Here is a 21,032-nt window from a genome sequence, read left to right as displayed (position 1 = left end):
CCCTACCCCGCAGCTTTTTGTACGAGCCATTTTGTATAAATTATTTATATTTAATATTATTCCCTGCTTTGTCAGGGGCAGGTGCCAGGCCCTCCAGGGCAAGGAGGAACTGGACCTTCCTCCTCCCTCAGCCTGGCGTGGAGGTTCTTGGGCACCGCGTGGCCGCCTGCCTCTGGGATTTCGGCCCCACAGAGGTTCAGGTAGCTGAAACCTGAATCATTTTCAGATTCTGGAGGAAGGGGCCACCCGGAGCCCCTTCCCTGTCCTGTGTCTTGGCTCTAGAACGTCAGTGCCTCACTGTTAGCTGAGAGTGAGGGCAGGACGTTGGCCACCCAGAACGGGAAGGTCTGGGAGAGGCCAGAGGGCTCCTCCCCACAGGAGGCAGGAGAGCTGGGCCTTGGGCGCTGGTGCATCTCAATAAACCAGGCTGTCTGGTTCCCTGACTCTGCTTCTTGGGAGCCTGGGGAGTGGGCCTGGCACCCTTGGCCAAAACGATGAGACACACGCTGTGGGCAGGCTGCCTTTAGGGTTTTGGGGAAAATTTTGCTGTATCTTCAACAACTATTCATCTGGCAGGTTCTCGGCTCCCATGTGACGTGCCAGGCGCAGTTCTGAAGGTCCATCATGGGGGTGGGCTGGACATAAACGAGTCAGCCAGAAGAAGTAAGTGAAGAAAGAAACCTGCCACAAAGTTGACAGTTGCTGGTAATGGAAATAAACAGGGTGATATGCCAGACTAACTAGATGAGGGGAGAGGCCATTGGAGACTTTAGACAGCATTGTTGGGGAGGTGGTATCTGTGCTGAGACTCGGAGGATGAGAGAACCAAGAAGAGTCTGCAACGCGGCATACCAGGAAGGCAGGCCCAATCTGATTTCTGACCAAGGCCTCTCCTCCAAGACCAATGTCAAATGATGTCATTAGAGAGGTGCACATGTGGAGAGGGTGGCCACAAGAGAGCCTTCATGATGCCATGCTGAAGAGGTCACCCCAGCTGTCCTCAGCTTTGTGCCATAGGACAGCTCTGGCCAACTGGAGAGTGCTGCTGGCCTGGGCGCCCTCTCCCTTCAGTTAACCCAAGAAGGTCTAGCCCCTTAAACTCCCCTTTCCAGGCTTCCTGACTGTCCTTCTGGACACACCATTTTTTAGAGGAGCTGAGGGGCCAGTGAATTTAATGCGTTGGAAGTCCATAGTCCACAGGGCTTTGGTGAAATTAATGGGCCATGGCTTAGACAGGGGATCACTCCAGCCATTTACCACAAGGGAAGTAGTCCAAGCCACAGATCCATTGCTTCAGTTGTGCTTTCCCAAGATGCTACTCTGGCACAGTGACTGGATTGGAGGCATCCCAAAATTCAGCCACAGTCTTAGTCCCTTGGCCCCTTTCCCCATGCATTTGCCTCCTCCAATTTTGGTTCTTTGTTCTCATTTCACTCTCAAAAGGAAACTCATTTTCAGATTCTGAGGCCACCAAAATTTACCCCGGTTGTTGAAGACTTGTAACAGGGGCCATCCTCCATCACATTCCAGAAAGAATTTCAAGAGATCAGCCTGGAATTAGAGTCAGAGGTCTCAGTGCAAGTTTCCATGTACCTATATGTCTGCAGGTAAATCCCGTCAGTCCCTCCAAGTCCTGGTTTCATCTTTAATATGAGGATGAGCAAAATGATCTCACAGGCTTGTTGTGAGGCCCTAACAAGATAATGCATGTAAACAGCCCAGCACCACAGAAAGTTAAAGGGATTATAATTCCAGGACAGACACAAGGACACAAACAAACCCCCAAGGAATGTTGGCTGTGACAGCACCAAAAGCAAATCCCCAAGAGATGCTAAAATGAGTTGGGGGAGGGAAAGTGGTGTGAGGCTGCTTATTGCATTAGAATAGTTTCCCATATTTGGAAAATTTCTGAACAGAGGAGACAAATTAGAAGTGTCGTTCAGTGGAGACAAGAGGGAATGGATTTCCTGGCTAAGACTGATGGGACATGCCTTTTCAGCCCTTACCTGGAATTAGAGAATAAAGTACCTATTAGATATCAAATCTCTTAGAGAAGTGTATCTCAAATTTTAATGTACATACACCTAGGGATCTGGTTAAAATGCAGATTATGACTCAAAGGGCTGCGATTCTGCATTTCTAATAAGCTCCCAGGTTATACAGCTGCTGATGGTCTGTAACTCACACTCTTGAGTAGCAGTTCAAGGAGTTAGGGAAAGCTTCTCTGAGGCAAATATGCTTGAGCTGACAGCTGAAGGATGAGGAGAACTTGACTAAGGGGGAGGAGAAGCCTTCTAGGTGTAAAGACCAGCTTAATGCAAGGGACCCGTGGCACTGGAAAACCTGAAAGAATGTCAGTGTGACTGGAGCGCAGAGAGTTTGGGGAGAGATGTGAGGTGGAGCTGCAGAGAGCATAGGATCACGTTTGAGGTGTCTAGAAAATTAGTATTTACCTTGACAGTGAGAAGACATTGAAGGCTGTTAAGTAGGAAAGGGACATGAACAGATACGCTTTTTTTTTTTTTTTTGGCTACGTGAGCGGTGGGTGGGGGGCTCTTCGTTGTGGTGCGCAGGCTTCTCCTTGCAGTGGCTTCTCTTGTTGCGGAGCACAGGCTCTAGGCGCACGGGCTTCAGTAGTTTTGGCACGCGGGCTCAGTAGTTGTGGCTCACGGGCTCTAGAGCACAGGCTCAGTATTTGTGGCGCACGGGCTTAGTTGCTCCAGCATGTGGGATCTTCCTGGACCAGGGATCGAACCCATGTTCCCTGCATTGGGAGGCAGATTCTTAACCACTGCACCACCAGGGAAGTCCCAGATCTGCATTTTGAAAAGATCACTCTGTCTGCACTATGAACAACAGATGGGGAAAAGGGATGGAAACAAAGCAGATGCAGAACACTGGTTAAGAATTGAGGCTGGGGGCTTCCCTGGTGGTACAGTGGTTGAGAATCCGCCTGCCAATGCAGGGGACATGAGTTCGAGCCCTGGTCCAGGAAGATCCCACATGCCGTGGAGCAACTAAGCCAGTGCCCCACGACTACTGAGCCTGCACTCTAGAGCCCGCGAGCCACAACTACTGAGCCTGCGTGCCACAACTACTGAAGCCCGCGCACCTAGAGCCCGTGCTCCACAACAAGAGAAGCCACTGCAATGAGAAGCCCGCACACTGCAACGAAGAGTAGCCCCTGCTCGCTGCAACTAGAGAAAGCCCGTGCACAGCAATGAAGACCCAACGCAGCCAAAAATAAATTAAATAAATAAATAAAATTAAAAAAAAAAAAAAAAAGAATTGAGGCTAAAGCAGTCTACAACAGGTAGCTTGACTAGTGGTGGTAGAGTTGGAGAGAAGCAGAATATCTGATAACTATATAGGAAGTAAAATAGACAGGATTTTGAAAAGGATCTGACATGGGGGTAAGGAAGAGGGCGCTCCAAGGGCTGTCAACTGAGCATCTGGCCACAACTGGATGATGAGGGTGCCATTCAGTGAGGAAAGAAGCACTAGAAGACAACCAGGGTGGTGGGGGGTTGGGGGGAAATATGAGTTTGGTCTTGGATGTATTGAGTTTGAGATTCCTGTGAGTCATCCAAGGTAAGAGGTCAAATAAGAGGTGGCTTCATGGGTCTGGGGCTCAGAAGAGAGGTGGGAACTAGAAATGTAGATCTGGGGATCAGGTTTGTATTGGCTCGTATTGTTTATACTGGGGGTGATTGAAGCCGGGCACAGGTGAGGTCCCGAGGTGGAAAGAACAGTGTGAGAGGAGAGGAGGACCTAGAACCAAGCTTCTGAAGATCGCAGACACTGCTGATGGCAAGGAGGAGGAGGAGAAGCCTGTGGTAGAGAAAAGAGGCGCAAGAGAAAGAAAACCAGGAGTGTGGGACTTAGCAGCCAAGGAAAAAAGTGTTTAGAGGAAGGGGTGGCCAACAGTGCCAAATGCTGTTGAGAAATGATGGAGACTCAGCCAGGGAGGGGGTGGTGAAACCAGACAAGTGGTCTTGTAGAGGACTAAGGCCAAGGCCGAGTACAGTGCCCAGCCCAGTCCGCCATATGCATGCCCTGTATCATTTGCCGTATACCCATCTGTCTCCTCAGTAAGCTACTCCAAGGTCGGTCTTGTCCATCCTGTTATCCCCAAAGCCCAGCACAAGGCCAGAACATAACAGACACTTAATAAATTTTACTGATGAATGAGTGGATGGATGGATGGGTGGGTAGGTGGATGGATGGGTAGATGAGAAGGAAGAATTGGAAGCAAAGGAGGAATTGCTGGCATCTGCCTGGGATCTACTATCCTTCAGGGTCTTTTCCCCCCCCCCCCCCCCCCTTTATACCGCAATGGCCCGCAGACCCAGGGAACAGAGACAGAGCCACATCCTCTCCCTCTGCTGGGCCCTGGCCCCCCTTCCTCTCTCTGACGAAGAGTCTGGACCGAAGGTTCTGCTGACGTGGGAAGGGGAGGAGAGTCTGGAGGAAGGGGAGGGGAAAGCGGCGCAGAGATCGCAGAGACGAAGGAGGCACCCGCGGCTGCTGAGCTGCAGAGCAGGGGCTCTCCGGCTTCTGTGTCCGGGCACAGGGCGCGCCACTGGGCCAGAGAGCAGTGCATCCTTTCGGTGCGGGCCGGCAGGGCCCCTGCGGTCGGCAAGCTGGCTCCCCGGGTGGCCACCGGGACCCCCGAGCCCAATGGCGGGGGCGGCAGCAAAATCGACAGCACTGTAGAGATCACCCCCAGCCCCAACGGAGTAAGTGCCCGCGCCCTGGGGGCTACGCCATCATCTCCCCGCACCCCCGCCAAGCGCCCGGCATTTTCCTCCCGCGCCTCCGCCGCCGCCGCCCGCCTTCCTCCCGCTCGCTCCCGGCCTCTTCCCTTACTCTGCGGTTTTCTCCGCTTCACCCTTCTGCCACCACCCCACACACCCCTTACCTCACCCCCCCAACACACAGCAGGTCGGGACCCTCGGAGATGCGGTGCCCACGGAGCAGCTGCAGGGTGAGCGCGAGCGCGAACGCGAGCGGGAGGGGGAGGGCGACGCGGGTGGCGACGGGATGGGCAGCAGCCTGTCGCTGGCCGTGCCCCCCGGCCCCCTCAGCTTCGAGGCGCTGCTCGCCCAGGTGGGGGCGCTGGGCGGCGGCCAGCAGCTGCAGCTCGGCCTCTGCTGCCTGCCCGTGCTCTTTGTGGCGCTGGGCATGGCCTCGGACCCCATCTTCACGCTGGCGCCCCCGCTGCATTGCCACTACGGGGCCTTCGCCCCCAACGCCTCTGGCTGGGAGCAGCCCCCCAACGCCACCGGCGTCAGCGTCGCCAGCGCCGCCCTAGCAGCCAGTGCCGCCAGCCGCATCGCCACCAGTACGGACCCCTCGTGCAGCGGCTTCGCCCCGCCGGACTTCAACCACTGCCTCAAGGACTGGGACTATAACGGCCTCCCCGTGCTCACCACCAACGCCATCGGCCAGGTGAGGCAGCCTGGTGGGCCGCGGCTTCGGGGGCGGGCCGAGAGCGACCAGCGAGGGGCCTCACACCCGCTACGTCCCTCTCACGTCTCTAGTGGGATCTGGTGTGTGACCTGGGCTGGCAGGTGATCCTGGAGCAGATCCTCTTCATCTTGGGCTTTGCCTCTGGCTACCTGTTCCTGGGCTACCCGGCAGACAGGTGAGGGCTGGGCGAGTAGAGAGGAGGGGGTGCTAGGGAGGCTGCCCCAGGTGGCTTGCCTTGGCAAGAGGCTGAAGGGGACTCGGTGGACTCTGCAGTGTTCTCTGGATTTCTTCTGTTCAATGATATGCAGCCCCACCCCTGTCTCAGCTTCACTCCCCATCAAGAAATACTCCTTCCACACCTCTTCCACACAGGGAATAACTCTTCCTTCCTTGCCAATCCCTAGATCCATGGATCAATGGCCTCATCTCCAAAGACAATAGCCCCATCCCTACTGACCAAAACCCCTATATGCACAGATCCAAAGTCCTAACTTCTCCTCTATCATCCCTATCACCACCAAGCACCTCCCTCACCATCATCATGGATTGATAGACTCATGCTTGCTAAAAGCCCTATCCACCTGGACTGTTAACTCCATCTCACTGGCCTCATTCCTAAAGCTCATTATGTTAATTTCTAAATATCAACAGCTCCATTCACACTGACCAATAGCTCAACTCTATAAACAAATGACTACCCTCATGGGGGTCAATAGTTCAACCCCCATGGATCAGTGACCACAATAGCACCCCTCCCCCAAGACTAACAGCCCCATCCTCATGGATCTTCAGTGATCTCAGATCCTCTCAGATCAAAAGCCCCATTTCCAGGAATCAGTGGCCTCATCTCAAAGATCAACAACCCATCCCACCAACCAATAGTTCTTCCCAGGGGTCAAAACTCCCATCTCCTCTGATCCTCAACACCATCACCACTGACCAGGCACTCCATCTCCACTGACCATCCCTGTGGATTATTAGACTCATCTCCACTGGTCTACAGTCTCATCCAAATGGATTTATAGTTCAACTCCCATGGATCAAAGGCAACCCAACATTGAATAATCCAGTTCCCTAAAATCAATGCCTATCCTCACTGCCCAATAGTCACACACCCCTGTGGGCAAATGATCCTAAACCCATAGGTCAATAGCCCATCCTTATGCATCAGTGGCCTCACACCCACAGACCAGTAGCATCATTCCTGTGGAATAATAACCTCATCCTCAAAGACCAATAATTCAGTCTCCTAAATTCAGTAACCTTAGCCAATAAGCTCAGCCCCATGGAAAAATGGTTCCACCCTATTGGGTCAGTAGCTTCACTCTCAGGCTATCGGTGCCCCCTTCCCAATGACCAGTGACCCCAGTCTACATCCCCATAGATCAGTGGTCTTATCCCCCAAAATCAATAGCCTAGCCTTCAGTAGCCCTGTCCTCACTGACTTATAGTCAGTGACCATCATCATTGACCAATTGTCTCATCTCCTCTGGTCTGTGACCCCATCCTTACTGATTATTCCTATGGATTAATAGATTCATCCCTACTGGCCAACTGTCCCATCTACATGGACTGAGATCCCTATCCCATGAATCAATAGCTCCATCCCCAAAGATCAACGGTCCAATCTTCAAAGATTAGTGATCATCCCTGCTGATCAATGGTCCTATCCCATAGATTAAGAGCTCCATTCCCATGGATCAATGGCTCCATCTTCTGGTCAGTGGCCCCAGCCCCACTGACCACCCCTATGGATTAGTAGACCCATGCCCCAACCCCATGGAAAAATGGCTTCATCCCCCAAAATCAATTACTCAGTCCCCTAAGATCAAGAGCTCCATTTTCACTGACCAATATTATCCCCATGGACAAGTGGCCAATGGCCTACCTCCATAGATCAATAGCTCCAACCCCATATATCAATGACCCCATCTTCTCTGACCAGTCTGAGCAAGACAAGCTCCATCCCCACTGACCAATAGCTCTATGCCCAAGGACCAATGGTTCCAAGTCCCCTAAGCAATATCCCATCCACTCTGATGGTTGGTCTCACTTCCATGAAGAAATGCCCTCATCTCTGACCAATAGCCCCATCCCAAGAGTCAGTGGTCCTACCCCCACAGAACCATAGCCTCGCCCCAGTGCCCAGTGGCCAACCATGGTCCCCATCCTCTCCCATCTTCTCTAGCCTCACTCCAGGGCCTCATCCTTATACCTCCAGCTTTGAAGTGGGCAGCTGGGCCCCACCCAGCAACTCCTACCCCAGGGAGTCTGGGTGATCAGAGGCTCTCCCTACTTTCCAGGTTTGGCCGTCGTGGGATTGTGTTGCTGACCTTGGGACTGGTGGGCCCCTGTGGAGTGGGAGGGGCTGCTGCAGGCTCCTCCACAGGTGTCATGGCTCTCCGATTCCTCCTGGGCTTTCTGCTTGCCGGCGTTGACCTTGGTGTCTACCTGATGCGTGAGTGGCATCCCCCCAGAGCTCCTTCCCTAGGGATTCATGCCTGCCTGTCTGTATCCCCAGGCCATTCCCACTGCTCCCTAGGATCCCCTCAGTTCCTTCTTCAGCCCCAGATTTCAGCTGTCCGGAATCTCAGCTGTCTTTCTGCCCAGGCTTTTGAAGGATCCAGGGGTCTTCCTTCTCTCCACACCCTTCTCCTCCCATGATCTTTAAGGCTTTCCTTGCTCTGGACTTACTGCTGTCAGGGAATGAGCCTTGTTTTTAAAATGAAATCCTGAGTAGCTGTATGACCTTGAACAAGGGTTAATGTGAAAGTCAAATAAGAGGTCTGGTGTGAAAGGGCCCATAATTTGGGAATGCTGAAAACCCAGCAGGGACTCTGACCCTCGAGCCCTCCCAGGTTTGAGTGGGAGAGGAGAGAGAACTGAACATCTCTCCACTCTTTGCCTTAGAGGTTAGCCTGTGGGAGGTGATGGCTGCAGCCTCCACTCAGGGCCTGACCTTGCTCTCTGTCCTCCTCCCTCCCTCTCCCCTCTTCTCTCCCACGCCTCCTTCCTCCCTGGCCTCTCCTCCCTGTCCCTGCTGTATCTCCAGGCCTGGAGCTGTGCGACCCAACCCAGAGGCTTCGGGTGGCCCTGGCAGGGGAGTTGGTGGGGGTAGGGGGGCACTTCCTGTTCCTGGGCCTGGCCCTTGTCTCTAAGGACTGGCGATTTCTGCAGCGAATGATCACCGCTCCCTGCATCCTCTTCCTGTTTTATGGGTCAGTATCACCCTCCACCTGTTGTCTGGCCATTCCCATCTCTACCTCCAGCCTGGCTCTAGCCTGGAGACCCCTCCTCTTCTCCATTGCCCCTTGTCCAGGCCTGCTCCAGCCCCAGCCCCTCAGAGGTGGGAGTTTTCCATCCCTGGGTCAGGATTCAGGAGGCCTCACAGTGTACCCCCCAACCCACCCCCAGATGGCCTGGTCTGTTTCTGGAGTCCGCACGGTGGCTGATAGTGAAGCGACAGATTGAGGAGGCCCAGTCTGTGCTGAGGATACTGGCTGAGCGGAACCGGCCCCATGGGCAGATGCTGGGAGAGGAGGCCCAGGAGGCCCTGCAGGGTAAGAGACAGGGGTCCCTACAGGTGATACCTCAATGTGCACACATGATGGTGCCCTCTGTTGTAGCTGTACCACCTTCTCCCAGGGTCCCTACCGCCCATGTGGGAGGACCCTGGGTTCTCAGCTGTTCCCTCTAACAGACAGCTCCTCTCTCTCTCCCAAGACCTGGAGAACACCTGCCCTCTCCCTGCAACATCCTCCTTTTCCTTCGCTTCCCTCCTCAACTACCGCAACATCTGGAAAAATCTACTTATCCTGGGATTCACCAAGTGAGCCTGGGTGTCTGAGCCAAGGGCCAGGCCAGTAGCTGGGATGGGGGCTGGCCGGGTGGGGAAAGCCTGAGGACCCCTACAGAGGCCAGCCAGGGCTGTGAAAGGCTGCAGATGGAGATTCAGACACCATTCTTCGCCTCCCCACCCTGTCTCACAGCTTTATTGCCCACGCCATTCGCCACTGCTACCAGCCTGTGGGAGGAGGAGGGAGCCCATCGGACTTCTACCTGTGCTCCTTGCTGGCCAGCGGCACAGCTGCCCTGGCCTGCGTCTTCCTGGGGGTCACCGTGGACCGATTTGGCCGCCGGGGCATCCTGCTTCTCTCGATGACCCTCACTGGCATTGCGTCCCTGGTCCTGCTGGGCCTGTGGGATTGTGAGCATCCTCCCTTCCCCACGGTGTGGGCTCAGCAAAGGAACCCCAGCAGAGGTGCCTCAGACGGGCTCAGCCACTGCTTCTGGCACAGGCCTCCCAAAACCAGACCAGGCCCTGCCCAGATCTTCCGCAATTCTCCCGCTGGCCGCACAATCCTGTCTGTTCTCCCAACCAATGAGTGAATGCCCAGACCCACCCGGCTAGGGATCAGAGGGGAGGATGGCAGGGACTAGGCCAAGCGTGATCTCCCCACCTCCGTTCACATGCTCCTCTCTTGGTCCTCCAGATCTGAACGAGGCCGCCATCACCACCTTCTCCGTCCTTGGCCTCTTCTCCTCCCAAACTGCTGGCATCCTCAGCACCCTCCTTGCTGCTGAAGTCATCCCTACCACTGTCCGGTGAGAGCAGGGGTGCTGCCAGGGGAGTCTCCAGGTCTCCAGCTGAGGACAGGGCCTGAGGGATGAAAAAGGGGAGGCTGCTGGAGAAGAGCTGGGGTGAGGCCCACAGCTACAGGCTCAGTGCCTTGTCCGTCTCTCCCAGGGGCCGAGGCCTGGGCCTGATCATGGCACTGGGGGCACTTGGCGGGCTGAGTGGCCCAGCCCAGCGCCTCCACATGGGCCATGGAGCTTTCCTGCAGCACGTGGTGCTGGCGGCCTGTGCTCTCCTCTGCATCCTCAGCATCATGCTTCTGCCGGAGACCAAACGCAAGCTTCTGCCCGAGGTGCTCCGGGATGGGGAGCTGTGCCGCCGGCCTTCCCTGCTGCGGCAGCCACCCCCTAACCGCTGTGACCACGTTCCACTGCTTGCCACCCCCAACCCTGCCCTCTGAGCGACCTTCGAGCACCCTGGCAGGAGGCTGGCCCATACAGAAAGGTGGCACAAGGCCCTGGCAAGGAGAGCGGGAGGACTGAATGAGGAAGGCAGGGCTGCCCTGAAGCCTCAGAGGCACCTCACGCCAGTCATGGAGAGCTCAAGAGGGCTGCCCTCAACCCCATCTCCTTGCTGCTTTGTGTTCACTTCCTTGGCAAGAGACAGGGGACAGGGAGGGAGCTCCACACTGTAACCACCAGGTCTGGGCTCCATCCTATGCCCAAAGACATCCTCCCAGACCTCATTCTTTCTTGCTCTATCATTCTGTTTCAATAAAGACATTTTGAATAAATGAGCATACCATACCCTGGACTTCCCTCCCTTCTGTTGTCCTTCTGACTGTCTCTTGGGTGAAGGTTTCTCTCAGTGGAACCCAAACCAGTAAAATTCTCCCTCCCCCTCCCGGCATCTGTCCCCTCTTCTCACTCCCCCACCATGTTAACTTACAGACAACTACCACCACCCCTTACTCACTGCTTGCTATGCTGCTAGGACTGGGCTAGGCACTTTACAAACTTCATTTAATCATTTAATCCTTACAACATTGCAAGGTAGGTGTTTGGACCAATTAAAGTTTCTTGTTTTTGCAAGCAATAATAACTGACTGACTCTAATGAACTTAAACATAAAGGCAATTTATTAAAGGGATCTAGTGGGGCACGTTGTGGTGCGGAGCTCACAGAGTAGAAGGAAAAGCAGAACTAGTCATAAAAGGCCAGGAGCCAGAAAAGGCAAGAGAGCAAGTGACTGGCTAGCTTGTGTTATCACACCACCCCACCCCTATTACTGACAACTGGGGAGGGGAAAGCAGTACCTGAGTGCTGCTGGCAGAAGTAGGACTGGAGTTGTGCAGGTAAACACAATGGATGCCCATGACAGTATTCTTCTCCTTTTACAGATGATGAAACTGACAGAGACTCAGTAACTTGCCCAAGGTTACAAAGTTAACGAGTGACAGCTGGGATATAACTGGATCCTGGAGCTGGAGCTCTCTAGGGATGCACACCGTGGCCGGCTTCCCAACTCCTTCCAATCTTTGCGTGCTACCCTTGGAAGCGAGGAGTGAGTCTCTAGGCTTCCCTGGGAGGGGGCTGTAGGAGACTAGGCCTTCTACCTCAGTGCCAGGGCCTGCCTTTGACTAGCCCTGGCCTGGCTTTGGGCAAGTCTCTTAACCTCCAGCTTCCTTCAAGGGTTGCTGTGAGGATTAAACAAGATAATACATTGTAAGTGCCTCTTAAATTATCCCAGTAGATGGTAAGCCCCTTGAGGACAGGAACTTCGTCTTACTCAACTTTGAAACACCAACACGTGACCCACGACAGGTGTTCAAAAAGTTGTATTTGTTAATTCTTTAAACAAATGTTTCCTGTGCTGGATTTACAGACCAGTTCCATCCTGGATATTTAGGGCGTGGGCCATCCTTCAAGGAGCTTAAAATCCATCTAACACTGGGAATATTAATGAGGAGGAAGAGAGACCAGTGGTTTGGAGCATCGAAAGGCTGACTCCTGAAGGAGGTGAGACTCAGAGAGGCAGAAAGACCTTAGGCAAGGGCCCAGGAGACAGGTACATAGCTCTCAATTCAAAAGACATAGGGAGAGCAAAGGCCTGGAGGAAGGAAAGGGTGAGGAGGCCCTGGAGAGAGGAATTCTTAGGAAAAGCACGTCTTGAGGCCAGCCTCTTCCAGAGAAGGGGGGGCCCTGTTACCCACAGATCCCTGCAACACCAGTGTTCCTATCTCCTTCCCCTCTGCCAGTCCATGCCCCAGTCCCAAAGCTCTAGGAACTAAGCCATGCTTCTGGGCTCTCAATAATAATCACTGGAGAACTCATAAGAACCCTTCTCATTTAATCTTCACAGCCCCCCGTAATAGGTATTAGTAGTTTAATCCTATCTAACTACTGAGGAAATGGAAATGAGAGAAATGGAAGGAACTGCCATGAAGAGGCAGAGCGAGGACTTAAACCCAGGCCTCCTGGCTGCTCTTTTTACTCCACCATAGTTCCCTCACAGTTAGACATTCTGCATCACACATTCTGTAGAACAGTGTCTGTGTGGTCCAAACTGACTCCAATGTTGACTTTTTAGCTTTGGGTTGCCAATGATAACACTCATTGAGAGATCATACTCATTGCTGTCTCCAGAGTTTCTGTAAGAACCAACAGGATGGTAGATAAGTACTTTTTGGAAGAGCCCAGGTAAAGCCAAGAAGTTACTTATATGCTAATAACACTGTCCAAAGCACACTGTGTGGAATGGTGTCAAAGAGGCATTTCAAAGAACCCATTCTCTGCATACCACTGGAAAAACGTCCAGGGCAAGAAAATAAAAACACTCAGGAAGCTAGAGCAACTCCTGTAGTAGGGTAGGTGAAAGACAGCAAGTCTCTCTGACTTCAACCAAAGAGGTAAAGGCAAAAAGAATGATAGCATACAAGAAGCATCAAGGAAGCACAAAGATACAGTCCCTCATCCCCAAGCAATTCCTGGTCTAGGTGGACAGGACCAATGTGTGTAGCTACAACTGGCATCTTGTCAGTTGCTCTAAAATTCACCAACCACATGATCTCACTGGATCGTCATCAATAACCCCATGAAAAATGGTTATTATTTTTTAGGCTTTTACAGATGGGGAGACTGAGGTTTGGCGAGGTAACTTTTGAGGTGACTGGTAATTAGAGTAGCCAGATCTTGAGAACTGAGAGGCTGCAATCTTCTTACTGCATACCAGATAGAAAATAATTCTAAACACCATGAAAGAATTACTTATCCTGAAATATTAAGTTTAGAAGGTACCCCAGGAACTTGGAGATCATTTACGGGCAAACAAGGAAATGACTACTTTCCTTGGAGAGGTTGTACTGACGAAGCATGAACAGTTCTTAGAAATATTTTAGTTGGATTCACAACTAAAAGCCATAATGGATTATTGAGGAGAAAATTAAAAGGATATACGGGGTACATTTCTAACCTAAAAAAGTTACATGAAGTGATACTCATTCAGTCAACCTAGCCTGGCTACCGTGCAACCGATTTTTACTGATTATCCACTACTGTCTTGTGCTGCCTCAGGTCTGGGGGGGCATGGTCCTTGCCTGCAAGAGCTCAGAACACTGGGAGATAAATAATTACAATCCTATATAGAAAATGCAGAAAAATATAAAAAGTGCTGTAGCAGCTCTAAGGAGGACAGGATATACTCTATTGGAGGCAGTCAAGGAAAGATTCTCAGATATCTGGATTGGACCTTACAGGGTAAGTCTTGAGTTTGCCAGGGACAGAAAGGAAGAAGAAACAGTGCAAAGCCTAGAGACACGACAGAACATGGTATATATGGAGAAGAGCAGTGTTTACCTTAAGCATCCACGGAATAAAAGGCAGCTATGAAAACCCACAGCTAACATCATATTTATCAGTGAAAGTCTGAAAACTTTTCCCCCAAGATCAGGAACAAGACAAAGATGTCTGCACTCATCACTTCTATTCTACATTGTACTGGAGGTTCTAGCCAGGGAAATGAGGCAAGAAAATGAAATACAGGCATACCTCAGAGATACTGCAGGCTCAGTTCCAGACCACTGCAACAAAGCAAGTTACACAAATTTTTTGGTTTCCCAGTGCATATAAAAGTTATGTTTACACCATACTGTAGTCTATTAAGTGTGCAATAGCATTATATCTATAAAAGACAATGTACATACTTTAATTTAAAAATACTTTATTGCTACAAAATGCTAACCATCATCTTAGCCTTCAGTGAGTCGTAATCTTTTTGTTGGTTTAGGGTTTGAAATATTGTGAGAATTACCGCAATGTGACACAGAGACATGAAGTGAGCAAATGCTGTTGGAAACTGGCACCAACAGTCTTATTCAATGCAGGGTTGCCACCAACCTTCAATTTGTAAAAAATGTTATCTCTACCAAGTGCAATAAAGCAAAACCCAATACAATGAGATATGCCTGTAAAAAGCACCAAGAATGGAAAAGACAATGTAAAACTATATTTGCAGGTGACATGACCTTGTATACAGAGAATCCTAAAGAATCCACCAAAAAGCTATAAGAACTAAATAAACAAGTTCAGCAAGGTTACTTAACTTGTGATTGAATGTGGAGGATACAAGATCAATATACAAAATCAATTGTTTTTTTGTTTTTTGGCTGCACCACGCAGCTTGCGGGATCTTAGTTCCCTGAGCAGGGATTGAACCGAGGCCCCCGGCAGTGAAACACCAAATCCTAACCACTGGACCACCAGGGAATTCCCAAAATCAGCTGTATTTTTATACAACTGCAATGAACAATCTGAAAATGAAATTAAGAATTCCATTTAAAATAGCAAAACCTCAAATACTTAGGAATAAATTTTAAAAAAGAAGTGCAAGACCTGTACACTGAAATCTACAAAACACTGTTTAAAGAAATTAAAGACCTAAATAAATGGAAAGACATACTGTGTTCATAGATTGGAAGATTTAAGATTGTTAAGATGCAATCTTCTATAAACTGATCTACAGAATCAGTGTAATCCCTGTTAAAATCTTTGTCATCTTTTTTGCAGAAATTGACAAGCTGATTCTAAAATTCATATGGAAATGTCAAAGACCCAGAATAGCTAAGCAACCTTGGGAAAAAAACAAAATTGGAAGACTCACACTTTCCACTTTCAAAACTTATTACAAAACTACAGTAATGAAAACTGTGCTACTAGCATAAGGATGGACACATAGATCGATGGAACAGAATTGAGAGTCCAGAAATAAACCTGTGGACTTAGAGTCAATTGATTTTCAACAAGGGTGTTAAGACCATTTGATAGGGAAAGAATAGGCTTTTTAACAAATGGGGTTGGGACAAATGCATTATTTGCATGCAAAAGAATGAAGTTGGACCTCTACCTCATACCATACACAAAATTAATTCAAAATGGATCAAAGACTTAAATATAAGAGCTAAAACTATAAAACTCTTAGGAAAAAACATAGGCATAAACCTTCGTGACTTTTGTGCTTCAAAGGACACTATCAAGAAAGTGAAAACCGGGACTTCCCTGGTGGTGCAGTGGTTAAGAATCCTCCTGCCAATACAGGGGACACGGGTTCGAGCCCTGGTCTGGGAAGATCCCACAGGCCACAGAGCAACTAAGCCTGTGCACCACAACTACTGAGCCTGCGCTCTAGAGCCCGCATGCCACAACTACTGAAGTCTGTGTGCCTAGAGCCCATGCTCCACAACAAGAGAAGCCACCGCAATGAGAAGCCCGCTCGCTGCAACTAGAGAAAGCCTGCGCGCAGCAACGAAGACCCAACTCAGCCAAAAATAAATAAAGTGAAAACCCACAAAATGGGAGAAAATATATTTGTAAATCATATATATCTGATAAAGGTCTAGTATTCAGAATGTATCAAGGACTCTTGCAACTCAACAATAAAGACAAATAACCCGGGCTTCCCTGGTGGCGCAGTGGTTGAGAATCTGCCTGCTAATGCAGGGGACACGGGTTCGAGCCCTGGTCTGGGAAGATCCCACATGCCGCGGAGCAACTACGCCCGTGAGCCACAACTACTGAGCCTGCGTGTCTGGAGCCTGTGCTCCGCAACAAGAGAGGGCACGATAGTGAGAGGCCCACGCACCGCGATGAAGAGTGGCCCCCACTTGCCACAACTAGAGAAAGCCCTCGCACAGAAACGAAGACCCAACACAGCCAAAAATAAATAAATAAATAAATAAACTAATTAATTAAAAAAAAAAAAGACAAATAACCCAGTTAAAAAGTGGGCAAAGGATCTGCTAGACATTTCTTCAGAGAAGATATACAAAGGGCCAGTAAGCACATGAAAAGATATACCCAAGAGAAATGAAAAGGTATGGTCACACAGAAACTTGTACACAGATGTTTGTAGCACACTATTCCTAATAGTCAAAAAATGGGAATATCCCAAATATCCACTGACTGATGAATGGATAAGCAAAATGTGTTATATCTATACAGTTGATCCTTGAACTTGGGGGTTAGGAGTGTCGACCCTCTAGGCAGTTCAAAATCCTCAAACACTTTACAGTCTACCCTCCATGTCATAGTTCTGCATCCATGGGTTCAACCAACCATGGACCATGTAGCACTATAGTACGTATTTACTGAAAAAAACCCACGTTTAAGTGGGCCCATGCAGTTCAAACCCATGTTGTTCAAGGGTCAACTGTACAATGAAATATTATTCAGCCATAAAAAGGAATGAAGTATTGATAAATGCTACAACGTGGATGAATCTTGAAAACATGCTAAATGAAAGAAGCCAGACAGAAAAGGCCACATATTGTACGATCCCATTTATATGAAATATCCAGAAAAGGCATACCCATAGATATAGAAAGTATAATTAGTAGTTGCTAGGGACTAGGAGGGGGCGGGGAAATTGGGAATGCTTGTTAATGGGTACGGGGTTTCTGTTTGCCGTGATGAAAATGCTCTAAAATTAGGTAGTGGTGATGGTTACTATATACTTATGTACATATATATGTATAAATAATATGGTTACTATATCTACTAAATATCACTGAATTTTAAGTACACTTAAAAGGCAAATTTATGGTATGTGAATTGTATCTTAAAAAAAAAAAAATCCATAGAGCTTTTTGGTGGGATGCAAGTCAGAAATATTGCAAGCTGACTTTCTTCAGCAAATAAAATTAAAGTTCCTTTACTTAGTGACCCCTTTTTCTGTAACAAATTCTAGCACTTAGAACAGCGCCCAGCACTTGGTAAGGACTCAGTAAATGTCTGTTTGTTGAATGAATGATTACCATAGGCATAAAGGAGAAAGAGGCATTAGCAGAGTTGACATTTTAAAATGAGATGATTTGAGAAATCAAATCTACTCATCTAACCATATAAAAGTGAGGAAAGCTATTACATTATTGAAAAAACCCAGCCACTGCTTTTTTCTGTTGCTGGTATCAGGTTGGGCAAATTCTGAGAAAGCACTGGGCGGTCCTCATTCATTTTGTACCACCCACAGTCCCTCAAAGGATCTCTGACTCAGACTCACTCCAGAGAAATCTTATGACAGGCTTCCCCAATCTCTCCTCCTCAAGGACACTTCCTTCCCACAGAATCCGAATGAGACCGGACTCATTGCTGTCCCTTGATTAAGAGAGAGCTAATTAGGAATGACTGACAGAAAAGTAACCAATCTTTCTCAAAGAAAGCAACTTGCTTTCCAGGCTACTTCCTCTAAAATCACTGAGGATGATACAGGAAAAATGAAGAGACCAGGTAAAGCAGGAAATCTAATTCCTGTTAAGAACAGGAATAAGCAGGGACTTCCCTAGTGGCGCAGTGGTTAAGAATCTGCCTGCCAATGCAGGGGTCACAGGTTTGAGCCCTGGTCTGGGATTCCTTGGGAATCCCACATGCCGCAGAGCAACTAAGCCTGTGCACCACAACTACTGAGCCTGCGTGCCACAACTACTGAAGCCCACGTGCCCTAGAGCCCACATGCTGCAACTACTGAAGCCCACATGCCTAGACCCCGTGCTCTGCAACAAGAGAAGCCACCACAATGAGAAGCCCGCGCACCACAACGAAGAGTAGCCCATGCTCGCCACAACTAGAGAAAGCCCGCGCACAGCAACAAAGACCCAATGCAGCCAAAAATAAATAAATTAATTAATTAAATAAATTTATTTACTTAAAAAAATAGGAATCAGCAGGCCTGGGATAAAGGGACCCTCCAAGGTGAATTAACACCTTCTGAACACCTAAGTGGCAGGTGCTGTGAGCCATACAAAGGCATAATCCATGCCCTCAAGGGAAAACACGGATGTAATTATTTTAATTATGAAACCATGAAGTGCCAAATAGACATAGGAGCAATTTGCCCTGAGTGCAGGAGTGATTCATCCTGACTAGGAAATCAAAATAAATTTCCTGGCTGCGGTACTTGGCTTCTACACCTTGGCTTCTATCTTATGATTCTGACAGAGTAGATGTGATGAGCATAGCAGGCTGGAGGAACACCATGAGCAATACATGAAAATAAAGTAAAACTCAACTGGAATGCACAGTACATCAGATGTAGGGAAGAATGCCGCAGGAAAAATCAATCTGGATCAAATTGGGAAAAACCTCAGTTCCACACTTGGCAGCATAGGGGCCTTTTTGGAAATACAAAGAGTTTGGAGCCAGATTATTGCCAGGAGTCCACTACAATCAAGGTGGGGAGTTGCTCAAGCAGTTAAAGTAGGATAGAGGACAGACAGGATATTGAGAACTGACTGAACACAGAAAATTAAAAACAAAGAAGAGTCAAAAAAGCAATTCATCCTCCAAGATCCAACAGGCTACAGGGATTTTTTTAGATAGCCACTTACTGCCACCTGGCGGATAGACAAGACTTTCCCAGCATTAGCAGCATCAAGCCACTTAAGATGTTGCACATTTTTCTAATAAAAATAGTTAATACTGAACACTTTATCCAGCCTCTTGCTAATCAGCCTCTAAAAAAGTTTCCGTACTCAGCTTACAAGACACTGTTCTAGTTGAATCTAGTTAGAGAAGACTCCCAAATGCCTAACAAATGACACAATAGGAGGTAAATGATCCAATATTAAATTATGGGATGGTCAATACTGACCTGAAATTTCAGAATACAAAAACATTTGGGAGGCTGGCTGAGGCTCCATGGATATGGAGAGCCATTTCTTTAACCTAAGATTATCGAGGAGAGCATCTCGGTCAGAGGCAATCACGAACAAAACATCCTAGGAACAGAAGTGAACGGCGTAATAGAACATACAGAGGTTTAAGTATTTACCAACGCTGTAAGTAATGGAGGGTCTACAAAAGGGTGTGTGTGTGTGTGATATAGTACCAAAGGCTTTTAAGACCCATCTAACATTAGAATATAAAATGGAAAAATTAGGTTATTAACATGACCAAGTAACTCAACTACTAAACTTAAGGATACTCAAACAACGAAAGCCACTTGTCCTAATTAACGGAACAATCCCAAATAAGTTAGCTAGGACTTCCCTGCCGCAGTGGTTAAGACTCTGCCTGCCGGGCTCCCCTGGTGCCGCAGTGGTTGAGAATCTGCCTGCTAATGCAGGGGACGGGTTCGAGCCCTGGTCTGGGAAGATCCCACATGCCGCGGAGCAACTAGGCCCATGAGCCACAACTACTGAGCCTGCACGTCTGGGGCCTGTGCTCCGCAACAAGAGAGGCTGCGATAGTGAGAGGCCCGCGCACCGCGATGAAGAGTGGCCCCCCACTTGCCACAACTAGAGAAAGCCCTCGCGCAGAAACGAAGACCCGACACAGCCAAAAATAAAAATTAATTAATTAAATGCAACTGCGAAAAAACCATATATATAAAAAAAAAGAATCTGCCTGCCAACGCAGGGGACACAGGTTCAAGCCCTGGTCCAGGAATCCCACATGCTGTGGAGCAGCTAAGCCCATGCGCCACAACTACTGAGCCTGCGTGCCATGACTACTGAAGCCTGCATGCCCAGAGCCCGTGCTCTGAAATGAAGAGTAGGCCCCGCTCACTGCAACGAAAGCCCGCATGCAGCAACGAAGACCCAACGCAGCCATAAATAAATAAAAATAAATTTATAGAAAAACAAAAACAAGTTAGCTGAACATATTAAGTGGCCACTGAACTGCTAGAGAAGAGAACATAAGCTCTGCAATTATCTTTAACTAAATGTTAACTTTTTTTAATAAATAAATTTTTTTACTTATTTATTTTTGGCTGCGTTGGGTCTTCGTTGCTGCACACAGGCTTCCTCTAGTTGCGGTGAGTGGGGGCTACTCTTTGTTGCGATGCACAGGCTTCACTGCAGTGGCTTCTCTTGTTGCAAAGCACGGGCTCTAGGCAGGCGGGCTTCAGTAATTGTGGCACATGGGCTCAGTAGTTGTAGCTCACGGGTTCTAGAGTGCAGGCTCAGTAGTTGTGGCGTATGGGCTTAGTTGCTCTGGGGCACGTGGGATGTTCCTGGACCAGGGCTTGAAACTGTGTCCACTGCACTGGCAGGCGGATTCTTAACCAGAGTCACCACGGAAGCCTTAATTTTTTTTTTCCTCATTTTCTGAGCCTACCTTGGGATAGAGAAGACAAAAAAGGCTACCCAAATCCCAACATAAGAATCTAGTGCTGTTGGTGTGGATAATTCATTTGCACATAAATTTTATCAAGAGGACACACTAAAGTGCTATTAGAGAGCACTCTAATCTGGCCATTCCTTTATATTCCCAGGCTAATTTAATGTACCTCTCAAATGCCAATCAGGGCTACATGCTTTCCAGAAAACCCCATCAAGCTCAGCTAAACACACAATGTTCCTGCTAGTTGTACTTCTGACTCCTACTCCTTAGGTGGGAACTTCCCCTCCACAACACCAGCACTTCCAGAAAGGAGAATTAACAGCCATCTGGGATTTAAGAGACAACAGGAAGATAAATAATCCATACACCCA

At 49.0% G+C, this 21,032-nt stretch overlaps 1 protein-coding gene across 1 annotated transcript; it reads left to right on the top strand.

Moving 5' to 3' along the window:
* The first annotated feature begins 4,611 nt into the window (after positions 1–4,611).
* Positions 4,612–10,861, top strand: SLC22A17 (solute carrier family 22 member 17). The gene is made up of 10 exons (XM_007180574.2): positions 4,612–4,739; positions 4,945–5,451; positions 5,544–5,647; positions 7,776–7,930; positions 8,525–8,690; positions 8,887–9,032; positions 9,196–9,301; positions 9,462–9,733; positions 9,966–10,077; positions 10,220–10,861. Exons 2-10 carry the CDS (start codon positions 5,044–5,046, stop codon positions 10,506–10,508), a joined length of 1,758 nt encoding a protein of 585 aa, XP_007180636.2. The 5' UTR covers positions 4,612–4,739; positions 4,945–5,043; the 3' UTR covers positions 10,509–10,861.
* The last annotated feature ends 10,171 nt before the right edge of the window (positions 10,862–21,032 follow it).

The sequence above is a fragment of the Balaenoptera acutorostrata genome, chromosome 3, assembly GCF_949987535.1.
Source record: "Balaenoptera acutorostrata chromosome 3, mBalAcu1.1, whole genome shotgun sequence".
NCBI lineage: Eukaryota > Metazoa > Chordata > Mammalia > Artiodactyla > Balaenopteridae > Balaenoptera > Balaenoptera acutorostrata.
The sequence above is the reverse complement of the archived record's forward strand: the minus strand, read 5'-3'. Positions and strand labels throughout refer to the sequence as shown.

Bases quoted from the DNA above. Each gene is read 5' to 3' on its own strand.
- SLC22A17 (XM_007180574.2), top strand. From the start codon at position 5,044: ATGGGCAGCAGCCTGTCGCTGGCCGTGCCCCCCGGCCCCCTCAGCTTC. The intron at 8,691-8,886 runs GTCAGTATCACC...ACCCACCCCCAG, and splicing joins ATCCTCTTCCTGTTTTATGG to ATGGCCTGGTCTGTTTCTGG. The intron at 9,302-9,461 runs GTGAGCCTGGGT...CCTGTCTCACAG, and splicing joins CTTATCCTGGGATTCACCAA to CTTTATTGCCCACGCCATTC.